General features: G+C 32.6%; 1 protein-coding gene across 10 annotated transcripts in view; it reads left to right on the forward strand.

Annotated features, from left to right (window-relative positions):
- LOC145266406 (ETS-related transcription factor Elf-5-like) overlaps positions 1-16,601 on the forward strand; it is a 128,500-nt gene extending 111,899 nt beyond the window's left edge. For 5 of the 10 annotated variants that reach the window (XM_080122064.1, XM_080122067.1, XM_080122060.1 and 2 more), the window contains 2 exons: positions 11,378-11,576; positions 16,172-16,601. In XM_080122064.1, coding sequence (XP_079978190.1) covers positions 11,378-11,576; positions 16,172-16,274 — 302 coding nt within the window. In that variant the 3' untranslated portion in view covers positions 16,275-16,601. The remainder of the gene's footprint in view (positions 1-11,377; positions 11,577-16,171) is intronic. The other 5 variants (XM_080122065.1, XM_080122061.1, XM_080122063.1 and 2 more) reach the window with 2 other exon arrangements.
- The last annotated feature ends 3,714 nt before the right edge of the window (positions 16,602-20,315 follow it).

A 20,315-nucleotide genomic window follows, 5' to 3' on the forward strand; every position in this document is an offset into this window, starting at 1 on the left:
TCAGCAGTACAGGATAAGGAGGATTCTATGCTCGTCAGGTTAGTACATCGAGAAGGCGCACTTGCTATGAGCTTATCAGAGCACATTCCATTAAAGTACTTGTAAAACAGGCACAGAGATGTGACATTGGTGATGGGGCAGAGGTTGAGGATTGATCGATAGTGCGGTACATATTAGATTTGAGACTCTTTTTTTGGACCCTGTTTAAGAGTGAGAGCATAGTGATGGACACATCAGCCTAGATGTAGCAATGATACTCGATGCATGGTCGAATTGTGGTTTTGTAAAGATATTGCATCTATTTATACATGGCACAATCACGTTGATACACCAATTCTCGCCAGATAACCGAAGTTAAGCAATGTTGAGCCTGGCCAGTACCAGATGGGTAACCATTTGGGAAGACAAGGCACTGTATGTACCATGAGATAAAAAAAAAATACCAGGTTGAGAAACTGGCATGGTCTATCCTTCTCTCGGGGGTTGATGGGACTCTCTTAAGCCATGGTAGGCACCACTTCTAGTGATGGCGTCACCATAAAAAATATCCTTGATAGCCCTGGCGAAGCATCAGGTATTCAGCTAGCGACAAGATTTGAATTATATTGCAAACTCATATAGTGAGTTCAATCTCAACTACGGCCACGCTGAAATGGAATGGGAAAAAAAAAAAAGATATTGCATACTTTTTGGTGTGAGTCATTTTCTAACACAGTAGAGCATGATAATTAGCCGTAATTGATAATTAAATGAACATGTCATCCATCTCTTATTTAGTTATCTGTGTATCTCTCTCGCAATCTCTCGCAATCTCTCTCTCTCTCTCTCTCTCTCTCTCTCTCTCTCTCTCTCTCTCTCTCTCTCTCTCATCGAATGTTGATTCAATCACTATCTAATAGTTTGGAATGTCTCTGTGAACACTTAGAGAAAGAGTGACTTTATCTTTCCAGTTAATTTATGTAATGTGTTCATACATACTGCATATATAAATTGGATAGCAAAATGATAGGTTGCTTTACTTCTACATGATAGGGTTGTGACCCAACGAATCAAGTATCATCATCATCATCATCATCATCATCATTATGTTCATTAACTTCACAGTGTTATGATGTTTTACACCGTTTTTTTTTGTTTTTTTTTACTCAAGAGTGTGATTTTACACTGTGGCCCAATAACGTAGCTCCTATTAATAAACCTTGTGCCTAACTTGTTCTGTACTTGTGATGAAATGAAAACGTGTCAGGTAGGTGCTTAGTGATTTTGAAAATGTTAGAACATATCAACCACGTTTGACTGACAATTGTTTATGAAAATTTGACGGTGTCAAAATCATTTGAGAAAGGTCAGACTTGCATGTGGGTAGCTAAATTTGAAAAAGCAAAACATTGTGTTAAAACGCATATTTCTCTCTCTCTCTCTCTCTCTCTCTCTATATATATATATATATATATATATATATATATATATATATTTATCTTTTTCCCTCCCTTTCTCTATCATTCAACGAAGAGAGAATTGAATATATAATTGTATTACTTTAAAACAGTTGGAGCTGCAACTCGTACACAACAGATGCATATATAGCAGTGACGACTAAATGCTCCTCCATTGTTAATGTTAAATAAATTTTATATTTTTATAAAAATGCATTTGTTCGCTATTTTTGTACAAGCGTTCAATTTCAACATGTGGTCCCTGCCATTAATGCCAACGATGGAAATGCTGCTTGTAACGACACAATGAAGACTCAAGAAGCGACCCAGGCCAGCTGGTTATAGCCGACGACATCTCAACCTGTTGCTGTTTCCATGTGCCTATCATTTGATATCGTGTCTAACATCAGGAGTTGGTTTCCTCAACCAAGTAACAATCCCTGGCAAACGATAGTGTCATATTGGTGCCGTAAAACCAGGATACACCATGAGAAAAAAAAAATCCACGGACATAACCGAAGAAATCAACAACTAGCTGAAGGTGGATCCACTGTAAGCACAAGAGCAGCCAACTAACTTAAGAAAACAACCAAAGAAAAAAGCCACTAGACGAATCAAAATCAACAGAAACACAACCCAAAATCTCAATTCAAGAACAGCCACTTCAACCAGAGTAAAAAGGAGACTCCAGAAAACTCAATAAGTGGACTGGTCCTGTTTTTTTTTTGTTTTGTTTTTTTTTTCATTGGAATGTAACTCACCACTATATATATATATTCGTGATGGGACGATTCCAATATTTTTCCCGATTCCGATACAATTACCGATTCCATGCTAAATTTCCGATTCTGATACAATTCCCAATTCCGATTCTGATTCTTTACAAATCTCCAATTATTTAAGTATAAGATTGTTATTTTCCCCTGATTTTCGTAAAAACAAATGTTAAACATGCAAATATTTTCCTAAATGTCAAAATACACTTGCGGAGGATGATCTATCAATTTTAGCTCTACTTGTATTTTAAAATCAATAAATATTTATTACTTTTTGATTATTACCAGCAATGGAAGATTTACTTTTAACAAAATCAAATAAAAAGGACAATTAAAAGCAGGGTTGCGGAGTCGGAGTCGGAGGTTTTAGCTGGAGTCGGAGTCAGAGTCAGAGTCGGAGTTGGAGTCGGAATTTTTTATCCGACTCCGACTCCTTAAGTCCCCCCCCAAATTTTTTTTAATGGTTTTCCTGTTTGGTTTTACCAGTTGCACAATTTAGCAGTTTTTATAATGTCTTGTTCTTATTTTTTGAGATATATTATATTTTGTATTGTCCTGCAATGCTTCTACTTCATCAAGATATTTTGGTCTATCGGATCACTGCAAATCTTGTCTGGGCAGCTTTTTTCGCTTTGGTTGTGACGTCACACATGATCAATGAAAAGTCTGTCTTTGAGTGAGATCACTGTGGATAACAATCAGATTGTAATCCGAAAGTTATCCAGTTCCTGAATGGAATTTGGCAATTTGATTAGTCCAGGGTCGATCTGGAATTACAATCTTATCCAAAAAAAATGGGTATAAATCAATTTGTGTTGCCACCATGTGACAACATTGTATATGATTAACTAATCTAAACAAAAATAGCTGATTATCGCTGAAACAGTGCATCCCAGTGATTTTTCTTTTCCTTCATTTTCGGTAGTTTATCACATTTTTCGTTAATAGAAATATGCTAGATTTTTGTTTTTGTTTTTGTTTTTCTTACAAATAAGTTTCAACATTTAAACATTTCCGTTCTCTTATTCTTTATTCTGCATCATGTTCGCTTTTTTTGTTGTTTTGTTTGTTTTTCCGATTTAAAAAAAAGTTATATTTAAACAGGGTTATTACGTTCGTATATTCTTTATTTTCCATTTTGTTTTGATTTACCCCCCCCCACCTCTAAACACCCGGGAAGCGCTGGGTACCCTCACTAGTTAAACATAATTCTATGTTATTTATTAGTAAAAATGAATGCCTGAAAATTTTCTGACTTCAATAAATAGCTGATGTTTATAGCCTCAGCGCAGTCAACATAAAAGATCAGAATTTAAATATTTTATTTTTTTGTAGTTTAGGGTGTTATCGTTTAGAAAAACATAACAATGTTAGAAAATATCGGATTCAAAATTCTTTAATTTTGGACCACTTTTCATGCAATGAGCCGAATAGACAACTTTCCCGAGTCTAGGCAAGTTGATTTAAAATCGACCTACCCTAATACTGGTATGTGGAAGAATCTCAAAAACCCTACATATGTATTTATTTACGTTTTTATAGGTTTACAGAAATTGATTACTGAAATAAAGCAAACAATTTTTACATTTTGAATTAAACATCTTTTTTTTTTTGACAGATTTACAGAAATATATAATTTTGAAAATTAGTTACAAAATTTGATGCACCCACAAGATATCTTCAAAACGTAAATCTGCCGTATTTGACCATTTTAACTTAACCAGTGATTTCAAGCATTATGTATGTCAGTGCATAACAACCCGAGGCGATGAAGAAACAACTTGTGGTGTTAAAAGTAGTGCTTCTGGTGGTGGTACTATCAAAGGCCATGCTCCTACTCGTGCTTCTAACTTAAAAAGACATTTGGAGCGCTGCCATCCTAGCATCTTTAAACTTGTTCAACAGAAAGACAAAGGCTCATCTAATACACCAACCACATCAAAATCTAAAACTTTGATTACTGAAAAGAACCCTACCACAGCATCTCTTATAGGTTTTTTTTGTTAGTGATAAAGTGACAATCTCAATGGCTCCAGCTGAATTAAAAAGGAACATCGTTAAGATTATTGTTCTCAACAGCATTCCCTTGAGATTCTTTTCTCGGCCTGAAGTGTTAGCACTGATTGGTGAAGTGGCACGAAAATTAGGAGTGGCTCTAAACAGAGATTCCATAAAGAAATTAATAATTGGTGAATATGAGAGCCAAAAAAAAACAGCTAAAGAGAAAACTAAGCAATAAGTTTGTATACTTGAAAATAGATGCATGCACACACCATCGTGTTAATTATTTTGCTGTTTATGTTAGGTATGTGGATTAAGGGAAAAATATGACTAAAACCCTGGCCATTAAAGACACTGAAGCCCAACATTCAACTTCTTAAAGCAATTCGTAAAAGAAGTGTTGCAAGACTTTGGCATTCAGAAAGACCATGTATTATACATTGTCACAGATAATGCGTCTAACATGCTGAGTATGGTAAAAAAAACTGAATGAAAGAGAAGATTCTAGTGTTACAGAAGAATGTGCAGCAGAAATTCAGGAAGAACAACCTGGGCCAAGTCACAGTAGACAGCCAATTGACTGGGATGACTTAACAGAGAAGCAAGAGGATTTTAATTTCTTTGAAGGATTTGAGGAGGCACCAAATTCATTGGATGCATTTGGTGATGTAGCAGCCTGCATTTCAGAAATTGAACACCAGCGTTGCTGTGTTCATACACACCAACTTGCAGTAAACGATGCTCTTAAAAAGTATCATTCCAGTTATCTGATAGCAAAAGTCAGAAGAGTTGCTATTTCAGCAAGAATTCCGAAGATTGATGACATTCTTAAAGGAAGAGCTGGAAAAGGAGCCATATTAGACCAAGTAACTCGCTGGGGTAGTACTTACAACATGGTAAAACGGCTTGTTGAATTGAAGCCTATTCTTATCGATATGGCAACCCCAGATGTCAGTTTTTCAGAAGCACAATGGATTCAACTTGAAGAACTGGAAGACCTTCTTAAGCTTCCTTTTCAAGTGACAAAAAAGCTTCAAGAAGAGGACCTCACTCCAGGAATGTTCTTGAAAGAATGGAAAATGTTAGAACATTCCTTATCCAGGTGTGGTGCTTTGCTAGCAAGAATAATGTGCGAGTCAATGCGTCAAAGAGAAATACAACTGCTTCATAATAAAATCCTACTGGCTGGAGTATATGTAGACCCCATGAATAGAGTGTTGTTATCTGACACTCAGAAAGATAAAGCGAAAGCGGCACTTTGTGATCTTGCTGTGAGGATTTTGGGCTTACATTCAAAGGCATCTACTGAAGATCCAGACACTATTTCAACCACAGACTCAGAGGGAACCTGCGATGAAGAGGATTTTGAAAAGCTTTTGGATCAAGAAGATCATAAAGCAAGGTCAAAGCGGCGTAAGCTACAGGAAACAGCTAAAACGTTATCTTCAGTGAATAAAGCCTTAGCAAGTTTCAAGCTAGACTTTCATGCTGCATTACAGCAAGTAGAACAACTAGATAGAAAGTCTAAGTTAAATGTTCATGAAGCTATAAAGCAGTACTCTGCGATAGTGAAAGAATCTGCAATGTTGGCAGCGGCACTTCCTCCAACACAAGTGAGTGTTGAACGTTTGTTTTCAGCGCTAAGGCTAATCAGGACAGACCAAAGGGCTACAATGAAAGAGAAGCTCACTGAAGCCATCTTGTTTTTGAGAGTAAATTATTAAATTCTTATTTGCAACTTTCGATTCCATAATTATAAATAAAGCATATTTTTTATGTTTACAAATAAGACATTTTTATAGATTGATTTTTTTTTCCTAATATTGTGATAGAAGATTTATGAGAATGGACAAATGCAATAACATATGAGTTTTTTCGGGAGAGGGTATAAAGGAAAAAGAAAATATATAGCTTGAAATGCAACTCTGCTATTATAGATTTGAATATGCTGATAGGCTGGTAAATGATCATGAGCATAAATAATACCATTGTGTATTATATATATATATATATATATATATATATATATATATATATATATATATATATATATATATGTATATATATATGTATATGTATATATGTATATGCATATATATGTATATGTATATATGTATATATGTATATATATGTATATGTATATATGTATATGCATATATGTATATATGTATATATATGTATATGTAGAGAAAATAAAAAAGGAACAAACCGTATTATGTGTTCACCAACGTTTCGTCTTTATTTCGAGACTTCCTCTGGGTGAATATTTTGTCGGAATACTATTTCCATTATTTTCATCATATGTATATGTATATATATATGTATATGTATATATATGTATATATATATATGTATATGCATATATATATATATGTATATATATATGTATATGTATATATATGTATATGTATGTATATGTATATGTATGTATATATATGTATATGTATATATGTGTATATGTATGTATATGTATATATATGTATATGTATATATATATATGTATGTGTATGTGTATATGTGTATATATATGTGTGTATATATATGTGTATATATATGTATATGTATATATATATATGTATATATATATATATATATATATATATATATATGATATTTCAATAATAAGCAATCTATGCTACTATAGCCCTTTATGGCTTTTTCCTGTTTTACCTTTGATCCTCATTCCATAAAGGCAATATTATCTTTTAAAATATTATTCTCTGTATAATGTCTTTATCCCCCTCTTCTGATGAAAAGCGTTTTGCTTCGAAATGCCATAGCCTAAAGAGGTTTCCCTATCCCTAAATATTGTATTCTATTTTGAACTGATAGCATAATAAAATTTAATTGTAAACTTTTTATCCCTTTGTTATCTAAACCTATTCTATAAAGCTGGTTGAGTTTATATGTGAGTATATTTATCATACAAGTGAATGTTAAACGTCAAAAATGATATACATGAAAATTAATTATAAAATGCATGCTGAATCGATGTGGAAGGCTGGTATATGGATCTGCAAAATAGATTTTCACATAGGGTCAAGGAGTCGGGAGTCGGAGTCGGGAATCGGAGTCGGGAGTCGAAGTCAGAGTCGGGAGTCGGAGTCGGAGTTGAAGATATTAAAGGAGTCGGAGTCGGAGTCGGCATCCTAGTAATTCTAGGAGTCGGAGTCGGAGTCGGACTTTTACCATCCGACTCCGCAACCCTGATTAAAAGAATCGTTTTGGCATCGGAAAATAGACATCAATTTTTCTGATTCCAGTACCAATTCGGATACCCCCAAATCTTCCGATTTTTCCAATTCCCGATTTCAATTCCAGTTAATCGTCCCAACACTAATATATATATATATATATATATATATAGTAGTATGTTATCTATATATATAAAAGCGAAAATGTGTGTATGTATGTATGTGTATTCGCTTTTTGTGTATGTCTACAAAAGGCTTTTTTGGCCGTGATTCTCGGTTGGCTCGCTCCTTCTTAAAACTTTTTATATGCTGTCTAAATAATATCTACGACTAAGGAACTCTGGTCGCAGCTATCTTTAATTTACCCGATTTTTACAAGCTCTTTTCAAGATATTTTTTGACCGCCGCGTAGCGGGGAAAACAGAAACTGGCTTCCAGCGCAAAACTAGGTCAAACATCACGCGACTTAACGTTCTCACACCTGTTAATTTCGCTTTACAAACGTCAACTTAACATACTTATCAATTCATCTATTCCCGCGGTCGAGATGGTTAGGTCGCAGGGTTTTTTTCCATTTCCTTTCCACCTCCGCGTCAAAGGTTCGGGGTTCAAGCCTACCTTTCTACTAAAACTTTTTTTTTTCTTTTACACCTCCAAACACCCGGCCAACATGTTTGTTTTCTTTTAAACAGGGTTGTTTTGATCTACCTCCCTCCCCCCAACACACACATACCTCCAAACACCCGAGCAACGCCGGGTACCCCCCGCTAGTAAAAATATATATGGCAATTTAGCTACACAGAATATTCTGCATTTCATTCATCAGGCTTATGCAAAGAGTTGTGATTGTCTTGCATTTTTATATACGCACATTCTATTGAGTTTTTAGTTAACCAATCAGCTTTCTAGTTTCCACCGCTCCTTTCCTAATCAGCCAATGGGCAGGCACTTACAGGACAAAGGCTCAGTTAACCTTAGATTCAATCCTTCCTTTGTGTGTGCTTTTTGGCAGGGAATGTAGATATCTAGTGATTTGACCTATTTTAAACCTAAGTGTAGTTAAATGTGTGCGTGTGTTTTTTAAATGCTTACCCATTGGCTGATTAAGAAGGAGCGGTGGAAACTAGGAAGCTGATTGGCTAACTAAAAACTCAATAGAATGTGCATACATAAAAAACGTGAGACTACCACAACTCTTTGCATAAGCCTGAAGAACCCTAGCATGGATGAAATGTGGAATATTCTGTGTAGCTTAATTGCCATATATATTTTTCTAACTTACTACCTAGCTCTACCTATGTATTGAGTACTGTTAAAGTAAATACTTAAAGTTTACGCATAAAATTATAATGTTGTATATTAATTTATGTGATTAAATGAAGTAGTCATATATATATATATATATATATATATATATATATATATATATATATATATACATGATGGGACGATTCCAAATTTTTCCTACTTCTGATGCAATTACAGATTCTGTTTTAAATTCCCAATTCCAATACAATTACCAATTCCAATACAATTACCAATTCCAATACAATTACCAATTCCAATACAATCACCAATTGCAATTCTTTTAAAACCACCAAATATTTAGCTGTAGAGTTGTTTTTTTTAGATTACACTAAAAACGCAAATGATGTATTTTTGTGAACGTAAAAAATACAATTGTGTGGATTTTGATTTTGTTTGTAACTTAAAACTAATATATATTTACCCATCTTTAGTAGAAATAATGGAAAATTCAGTTTTAAACAAAAACAAACAATTACAAGAATCATTTTTTGCATCGAAATGTAGGCACAATTTTGTCCGATACCAATACCTTAAAAAGTTCCAATCCCCAAATTCCGATTCTGATTAAGCGTCTCTACACTAATATATATATATATATATATATATATATATATATATATATTACATAAACATTTATATGTCGCTACACATTGATGAGCATGTTTCTATCAGCCAGTTACAAGTAACTAGAAACCTCTTCAGGCGATACTGCTTATACAAAATTATATAATTAAAACTTTATATATATATATATATATATATATATATATATATATATATATATATTACATAAACATTTATATGTCGCTACACATTGATGAGCATGTTTCTATCAGCCAGTTACAAGTAACTAGAAACCTCTTCAGGCGATACTGCTTATACAAAATTATATAATTAAAACTTTATATATATATATATATATATATATATATATATATATATATATATATATATTACATAAACATTTATATGTCGCTACACATTGATGAGCATGTTTCTATCAGCCAGTTACAAGTAACTAGAAACCTCTTCAGGCGATACTGCTTATACAAAATTATATAATTAAAACTTTATATATATATATATATATATATATATATATATATATATATATATATATATATATTACATAAACATTTATATGTCGCTACACATTGATGAGCATGTTTCTATCAGCCAGTTACAAGTAACTAGAAACCTCTTCAGGCGATACTGCTTATACAAAATTATATAATTAAAACTTTATATATATATATATATATATATATATATATATATATATTACATAAACATTTATATGTCGCTACACATTGATGAACATGTTTCTATCAGCCAGTTACAAGTAACTAGAAACCTCTTCAGGCGATACTGCTTATACAAAATTATATAATTAAAACTTTATATATATATATATATATATATATATATATATATATATATATTACATAAACATTTATATGTCGCTACACATTGATGAGCATGTTTCTATCAGCCAGTTACAAGTAACTAGAAAACTCTTCAGGCGATACTGCTTATACAAAATTATATAATTAAAACTTTATATATATATATATATATATATATATATATATATATATATATATATATATATATATATATATAAGATTGATACGGGAGCGTTACTCCGAAATATATTTCTTAAAAATAAACACTCGTTTATTTTATAAATTTTGCATTGAAATTTTGGCTTCAAACGTATTTAATACGTATTTATTCTTCAAATTTCAGTCAGCACTTCTAATGGATATGAACAAAAAAAAACTACCTAGATTTTCAAACTATGCGACCACGCATCACCTATCTGACTTCATAAAAACCCCGCAGTTAAACATCACATAGACTCTTCATCTAACTTTCTTCCACTCGACATCATGGCGAAGAAGAAGAAGAGAAAAAAAAATTGATAAGGGAGTTTTACTCCGAAATATATTTCTTAAAAATAAACACTCATTTATTTTATAAATTTCGCGTTGCAATTTTGGCTTCAAACGTATTTAATATGTATTTATTCTTTATATATATATATATATATATATATATATATATATATATATATATATATATATATATATATATATATATTAATGAGGGGATGATTCTAATATTTTTCCTGATTTTGATACAATTATTGTGCTAAATTCCTGATTCCAATACAATTACTGATTCCGATTCCAATTCTTTATAATGTCTAAATATCTAACTATAAAGTTGTTATTTTTTTTTTGTAAAAACACAGGTTAAAGGTGCATATATTTTCTCAAGCGTAAAACACTGTTGTGGGAGGGATTAATTTGTAGATTTTTAGTTTTACTTGTAGTTTAAAATCAATAGATATTTATTGTTTTATCATTATTACTACTAGCAGTAGAAGATTTTGTTTTAAACAAAACCAAATAAAAAAAGATAATTCAAAGAATCGTTTTTGGCATCGGAAAACTGACACAAATTTTTCCGATTCCGATACCTTCAAAATTTCCGATTTTTCCTATTACCTTTCTCTATATATATCCATTTCTTTTTCTCTTACTCTCTTACTCTCTCTCTCTCTCTCTAATTTTCTTTCTCTTTCTCTCTCTTTCTCTTTATTTCTATCCTTTTATTTTGTTCTTATTCATTTATTTACCTTTTTTTGTGCCACCAGCAGTTTCAAATGTTTATCATCTGTGGGAATTCATCCGTGATTTATTAAAGGAGCCTAACAATCAAAATTTGATAACATGGGAAGATAGGGACAAAGGGATCTTCCGACTGATTCAGTCTGCAGAGGTAGCAAAACTTTGGGGTCAGAAGAAGAACAACAAACGTCTGATGAATTATGAGAAAATGAGTCGCTCTCTAAGGTAAGAATGCCAAATGTTTCTCTTGCGACCTTTGTAAAGTAAATGCCTGTTCACTTAGTCTTGTTTATATGCTGACGTCATAATTGTCTGTGCTAAAACGACACACACACACACACACATACACATATATATAAATATATATATATATATATATATATCCCACATATTGCTAATTCCTACCCTCTGATGAGAAGGAAAGTATTTCTTCGAAACTCCACGGATTAAGGACTATCTACTTATCTAGTGTTTTCTTTTCAGATTAAATATGTTTTTAACTCATTTCAAAGTGTTTTTTAACATATTTTATTAACTGTTTGCTCATACTATAAGCTCTATTTCCTATTTGGTTTTATCGAGCTTTTACATCTGGCTGAGATAATTTTATAAATATTAATTCTTTAATATTTATAATATACTTTAATTTTACCATCTTGGATCATTTTGGTAAATTTAATTGTAATTTTTATTTTATTTTATTTTATATATATATATATATATATATATATATATATTTATATATATATATATATATATATATATTTATATATATATATATATATATATATATATATATATAATATTGGAATATTACTTTTCTTTAATAAGTAAAACACAAAATAATAACAGCCGATAGTGGTATTGATTATTTCTATAAATTCTCAGTATAAAAAGTGATAAACTAGGAAAGCGGAAAAAAGGCTAGTAAAAATGGTTGAAAAATAATAATAACAAGAATAGATAGTCATAATAATGATAATAATAATGATGATTAAAAAAATTATTAGGTATTTTAATAAAAAAAAACTTTATTAGGTATTTTTTCAAAAGGGGGGTAAGTAATTTCAAAGTTGCAATATTTGTATTTTGTCCTGTGCTTGCATTGGAAAATCAGCTCACTTTTTGTATTGATTACATTCTTGAATGTTATTATCCTAACTACCTCAGATAAGCAGAGGTTACAATATTTAGAGCCAAGGGTGTATGATTGCAATTTACATATAATATTCCAATTAATTGAGAAGCGAATATTCTTCGATTTAAGTTTTTTATAAGAGTAGCCAAAGAAGTTCCCTGGTTACTATTTGTGTTTTTATTACTAAATGGTGACGTGTGGTTAGAGATTCTCTGCTTTATTAAAGTAGAAGTGGATCCGATATATATGTATGTTTTGGGTGCAGTGTGGATTCTGTTGTTGATATTTAGCATTAGATTGTTATTATGGTTAGGGTAGGAAGTGGGTGAATTATTGGGGATATTGTTGCTGATCTGGTTGCCAATATTTTTATCATGGGAGTTCCCTACGAAGGACTATCACTATTTATATTGTTATTGCTGTTATTTATCCAGCTTATTAGTGGAGGAGGATGTTCAAATTCATTGTTATTTGATTGCCTGGGAGTTGGCTGTTGGGAAAAATTAGTGATATTTGTTTAGGGGGATGTAGATAGTATCTCGGGTACAGTATATGAATAAATCACATTCTTATGGATACAGTTATTATCAAGAGGGCATTCATTCTGTTTTTTTGGCAATTACATTTGTTTTGGGGGGCAATGGGAAAAGGAACTGCTTGGGCATCTTTAATTTTCTTATTATTAGAGGCTATGATTGTCTGGGCTAAATTCGGCATTGTAGCGTATGATATCTTGATAGAGTTTTTGTTAAGCAAAGTGTTATACCTAGTGGGTACTTAAAAGAATTTTCAACAATATTGAAGAACTCCTTGGGGATATTAGTTTTCATATTGGAACTGAAAGGAGAGGTAAACCAAATATTATTTTTTCTCCTCATTCTTTTTCTAAGGGTAAACCTATTAATGTGGTGTGCCTGTGATTGGTATGGTTGATGCTATTATTGCTATTACTTGTAAATTTATAGTTTCTTTTAGTTCTAGACATGTTATGCGTAATTAATGTGGGTAATCGGTGAGTTTCTTGGTTTTTATGGTTATATTTTATCTTTTCCATATAACCCAAATTCCTTAGGGCGTTATTTTAAAACATGGAATTTCGATCAAATGTTTTTTTGTCAGCTGAAAGCCTAGAGATTCTGATAGAGACTGATGGTATTATCGATTTAATTATTGAATAAAGGTGATTTGAAAACTTATGCACATATAAGAGTGTAAGGTTTGGCTTATGGTAAGGGCTGTATGTTTCAGAGTTAAGGTTAAGTGAGATATCTAGCTGTTTTCTTATTAGGTTCAACTGTTATGGAAAGCCCAAAATTATTAAAAAAAAAAAAAAAAACATGAAGTTTCTTCACAGTTTTATTATACTCCCTAGGGCATCGTCTCTATAAAGACCTCCCTGGATCTGCTTGACATATATCTTAGACTTCTTTAATATGAAAATCCCCACCAAATCCGTAACAGTTGCCGAGTCCGAATATCCCATGAGGATATCAAAACTATTGGGGGTACCCTTCCTAGTCCAATGTTTATTGTCAAAATAAATGGGAGAACGTCTGGCCAGAAGAATCAATTTAATTTCTAAGTCTGTTAAATCTGAGGCCTTGTTTAAAAGTATAGGTGAAATTGATTGGTAATAATTGTTTATGTCAAATGTAATGAGATTAGTGAACCAATGCAGCACAGCCATAGTCGAGATTGAATTCACTACACAAATTTGTAGTGTATTTCAAATCTTGTCGGTAGCTGAATACTTGATGCTCTACCAGGGATATCAAGGGTATGTTTTATCGTGACACCATCACTAGACGGAGTGCCTACCATGGCTTAAGAGAGTCCCATCTACCCTGATGGAAGGATAGACTATGCCAGTTTCTCAACCTGGTATTTTACCTCACGATAGTAAACCAATCAATTACTGATTGAAAGTTTTGCCAAAGAGGCAAGCCTACTTTTTTCATTACTGAAGGGATAATTCTATCTATGATTATATATATAATGTATGTGTGCATGTATATCTAGATGTATATATGTGCATATATGTATGTGTGTATATGTCTGGATGTATGTATATGTGTGTATATGTCTATGTATGTGTATGTACTGCATTAAATTATGCTTTTAATATACTCGTAAAGTATGTCACCCTAGACCTCCCTCTCCCTCTCTTATTAACAAGTCTTTTCTACTCGATTTTTTTCAGAACAATTTCCTATTTTGACACCTTCCCTTCCCCCTTTATAAATAGTTCATTTATGTTCACCCTCCCTCCCTATCTTATAATTTCGTAATTAACCCTTTCCTCTACAGTTACATTGACAATCTCGATTACATTGGATCTTGTTCTTCCCCACCTTTTTTCCTCCTCTTCCTCTCTTTCACTTTCTTCTTCTGCCTTTGCTTTCAATGTCTGGAGTTTTAAATGTCATATCCCTCCTCCTAAATCTTAATATGTTTTATTTTTTAAATAAATTATTCTCTCGTCTTTCATTGAAGAACCGGATTTCTTCAGTGGTAGACAAACTTTATTAAATCGCCTGACAAGGACTTGTGATCTTAACTGGCCACCTGTCCGAAACATTAGCATGTCCAGTGTTACGACCATGTAAAGTTGTCTATAAAAAATAAAAAATATATCTTGCTCTTTTTTATTGAGCACTCTTAATAACCTCATTAAATTCACGAATTTTCTCTCTTGAATACCTAATAAGCCTCTTTTTATCTTTAACTCAAAAAGTTGAACAGATACGAAGATGGGAGTAGTACTAATAAAACGAGCTACCTTTTGTGCTCCAGAATTTATTTTTCTACATAGTCACATCCATTCTCAATGCACTTTTGCCAGTAATCTAATGACGCTTACCTGCTTCTTACTCATGTGTATGACAGGGATTGCTTTCTTAGAGTCTCACACCGTCAATATCTGCAACTGAGAAATGAAACATTCAGGCCATGAATGTATAAGTTCAGTCATCATAATAATGCAATTTACAATCTGCTCTGATCCATTCATATATACATGTAAACACGCACGCCCCCCCCCACACACACACATATAGTAAGTTACGAAAATATATATGGCAATCAAGTTACACAGAATAATCCGCATTTCATCCTCATATGAATTCCTCAAGCTTATGCATAAGCATGCATAATATATAGGCCTGACGAATTCTCGCAGAATATTCTGGGTAGCTTAATTGCCATATATATTTTCATAATTTACTACCTAGCTCTACTTATGTATTGAGCACTGTTGAAGTAAATACTGAAATTAATTGAAATATATATATATATATATATATATATATATATATATATATGTTTTATTTTTTTATTATCGTTTTATCTGCTTAGTTACACATGTTTCGGTTATCGAATCATATTAACGATCCAGTAACTGCATCAGACATTATGAAGTTACTGGATCGTTAATACGATTCGGTAACCAAAACATGTCTAACTAAGCAGATAAAACGGTTATAAAAAAATAAAACATATATTTGCTCTGCAATAGTATTGAGCACTTTTTTCAGGTTTTTACTAATTACCATTTTTGCCACATACACACATATATATATATATATATATATATATATATATATATATATATATATATATATATGCACACACACACATACACACACACACAATGCAATTTAATATGTTTTATTTCTCATTTCAGATACTCTCGCAAGGAAGGTTACTTCATGGATATACCCCGAGATGGTTCCTATCCAAAGAAGCTCTGTTTCCGGTTTGGACCTAAATCCCACGGATGGAAATGAAGGTCGCTTATGAACATAGATATGTATATGTGTGTAGGAGGAGATTTGGTCGACATTTACTGCCGTGGCGTAAACATCGTTAAATGTCTCCCAACCCTTGACAAAAAAAAATAAAATAAAAGGTGTCAGAAAAAACGATAATAATGAAAAAGAATTTTAACATTCATAATAAAGTTTTCATTCATAATAAAGTTCTCATTCATAATAAAGTAACGAATTTTAACATTCATAATAAAGTTTTCATTCATAATAAAGTTCTCATTCATAATAAAGTAACGAATTTTAACATTCATAATAAAGTTTTCATTCATAATAAAGTTTTATTCAACAACAAGACAAATCATTTTTTTTGTATTTTTTATGCATGTGCTGTGTTAACATGTGAAAGAAAGATTAAGGCATTAAACGATTTACGAAATGTTCATAGTTTTTGGAAATAAATGTTAGATTTTTAGAATCATGTATAGTGGTGAAGACTTAATACGTATGTCTTACATAGAGTCAGATTGAATTTGAGTAAAAATTGATGAAGAAAAACTCCTCTGACTGAGGAAATCATGAATTCCTTAGAAAAAAAATGTTTCTTTTTTTTAAACACAAGGAAAATAAAATTTGTTACATTTTTTAGTTCAGTGATGTGATACTTTTGCTCCATAAAATGTGTCTGATGTGACAAAAGGTTATTTTCTGAGGAATTAATCCAGTGAGATTTGAGCGTTAATATTGCTACAAAAACATATTTTTCCTTTTGTGTTTGCGTCATGTGCTTAGCCTGGAACGACAGGTGAAGAGAGAGGAAAAAAGTTAATTCTCGTTTGATATGGTACTTCCATGTTGAGAATTTAGGTGTATGATGCGCAAAGTCCTGTCGGGGGTTTTACCTCCCACAAGACAGAGTCAGCTGGCGAGTTGCTTACTGCATCCTGAACTGAATTGGATTTCGCGCGCAGTGCCTTTTATACAATTTGGCCGGCTCCAGCAAAGGCTGTCAGAAAAAGATTCTAGAAAAGCTCTTCTTTGAGGTTTGATTGGATAGAAAGTGAACACCCTGTCACGTGGTATAGTTCTGAACTACGTCCACATGCAGAAACACAGATTTACTTTTTACTTCGACAGAATTTGCGTGGGTGGATACGTCAAATGTATGCATAATCGAAATATTCTTTATCCATCCGTTTTAATGTCTCTGGTATATCACTACATGTGTATCACTACATGTGTATCACTACATGTGTAACATTACATGTGTAACATTATTTTTTTATTTGTATTTTACTTCAGTAAGTTTTAAGAGATCAAGGGGCTCCCTCCTGGAGCTAACACTTGATTCTGTTATGATTTAAATTTATATCCGAGGGCTCTTTTAAGAATAGATACTGTTCCCTTTATGGCTGCTATCTGTATCTCATTACAGCTTGATCCTCCAGGGATTGCTTCTAAGTATTTATGAAGATTCTTTTTTATTAAGCCAGTTGCTCTTATCACAACCGGTATAATGTTTATTTCTTTCAGAGACCATGTCGTTTTTAGATCATTTTTTAGGTCCTGATATTTTGTTATCTTTTCCCATTCCGCTCTGTTAAGGCCGAAATCATTTGGAATTGTGACATCGACAATGAGTGCAGTTCTTTCAGGCTTGTTCCATATAACAATATCTGGTTTGATGGCCTTGTCTTTTATGTATCTGCCTGCTTGTATGTCTTTGTCATAGAACACGGTCACATTACTGTTTGATGTTATTGGCGGTGGTTCATGTTCCCAAATGTTCGGCGATCTGTCAAGTTGCATCTCTCCACAGATCTTCCAATGGAGGTACTTGCATACTTTGTTGTGACGAGCAGTATAATGGCCATCATTACATGTGTATCATTGCAAGTTTAACAAACAAGTTTGTCTCTGATGTATCGTTATTTTCATGGAAAGTGTTCAACTGAGCTTCAATCTATGGTCCCCCCTCGTCAAACTTTCACAAGAAACACTCGTCTAGCTGTAAACACTATCAATAATTTCCCCCACTCTTTATCTGTGCCTAAACCTAAACATAGATTCCATGAACAAAGCTTCTTTCTTAGAACTGCATGCCTGTGGAATTGTCTTCCGTTTTCCTGCTTTCCGGCTGACTACAATATGGTTGTGTTCAAGTCTAAGGTAAATAAGTTCTTGATGAGCCGTTCCATGTAAGTTATTAAATTTACCAAATTTTCATTACTAATGATTACTATATTGACCAACTTCTACTGTACACTCTTTAACCCTTATCCTTGAGTGGCCTCTGGGCCTTGATAATGTGGTGATGCCTTTGTAAAAAAAAAAAAAAAAAAAAAAAAACACTCACACCAACATGAATTTCTCACACTCACCTATCAAACTGAATGCATTCCTCTTCCGGAGTATAAATTAGTTCTTTATACTTCTCGCGTACTTCAAGAATCCCTCTTTAACGTCAAAATACTAAAAAACTGGGTTCTATCATTTCTACAATATGATTCGCCATTTTTACGATCGGCATCTATCATTTTCCAAGGTTATTCAATAAAATGAGTCTTACAATAAAATAACTGACATTTACGTTTTATATATAGATTTATTTTTCAGTGGAATTTCCATTTTTAAAACAATATTTCTGTCGAAAAAGAAGCTTCAGTTTTCTTTCAGAAATCTTTGGATTGAGTTTTACCCAATTGCTCACAGTGTTATTTACTTATACATCACTATATATATCTATATATCTAAGTGAACGTGTCTGTGTATCTGTCTGTCTGTGTGTCTGTGTGTACATTTCCCTACGCAATAACTCTGTTAATTTTTAGTCTACAGACTCGAAATTTGATATACAGGGTACTGAGATTTGAGAAAATCGATGTGATTGGTTTTCGGCCAGAAATTTGGCGACTAAGGGGTCAAAGTTCAACGATTTGACCTTTGAGAACTCTACCAAACTCTTCCAACAATTTTGAGACTAAACACTTGAAATTTTAGATATAGGTTCCTTGGACATGGATCTAACTTAATAACTTGATTTGAGCCCAAAACAATAAATTTTAAGGGGTCATAATAGAGGTCAAATTAAACAAATTGACCGCTTTTTTTTTTTTTTTTTTTTTTGCTCAACATACACCTCCAAATACCTGGACAACGCCGGGCACCCATGCTAGTATCTATATAAAACTGAAATTGTGTGTGTGTGTGTGTGTGTGTGTGTGTGTGTGTGTGTGTGTGTGTGTGTGTGTGTGTGTGTGTGTGCATTTCCCTACAAAACCATTCTGTCAATTTTCGGTCTACAGACTCGAGATTTGACATAAGGGGTATTGAGATTTGGGAAAATCTTTTTAATCACTTTTTGGACAGAAATTTTGCTGTCAAGGGGTCAAAGTCCAACAATTTAATCTTTGAAAACTCTATCAAACTCCTCCACTAATTTTGCATCTAAACACTTGAAATTTAAAATGTAGGTTCCTTGGACATGGGTCAAACTTTTTAATTTGATTTAAGACCAAAACAATGAATGTTAAGGGGTCAAAATTAGGGTCAAAGTTAAAAAAAATTTGACCTCTACAGTCTCTACCAAATTACTCAACCAATTTCTGGTCTAAACATTTGAAATTTTACATAAAGGATATTCACACATAGGGCAAGTTATGAACAGTAAATAGGGCCCGAGCTAAACTGGGCCAAACTGCTAGTATATATATATATATATATATATATATATATATATATATATATATATATATATACAGTGATTAAGCTACACTGAATATTCCGCTTTTCATCCACTTTAAGACTCCTCAGGCTTATGCGCAAATTCTGTGGTTGTTTATCTTTTTTATATGCTCCTCTTCTATTGAGATTTTAGTTAGACAATCAGCTTTCTAGTGTCCACCGCGCCCTTCCTATCAACTCTCAAAACCCGATACTTTACCACAAAAGTACACTCAGCAATAAAAAAACACCGTATAAAAACAACACTAGTGAATAAATACTGGGAACTCAAAGAAAGCGGACATTCGCCGGTAGTCGAATGGAAAATAATAAGACAAG

Source organism: Euprymna scolopes, chromosome 41 (genome assembly GCF_053919585.1).
Source record: "Euprymna scolopes isolate OS-2025 chromosome 41, ASM5391958v1, whole genome shotgun sequence".
NCBI classification, from domain to species: domain Eukaryota; kingdom Metazoa; phylum Mollusca; class Cephalopoda; order Sepiida; family Sepiolidae; genus Euprymna; species Euprymna scolopes.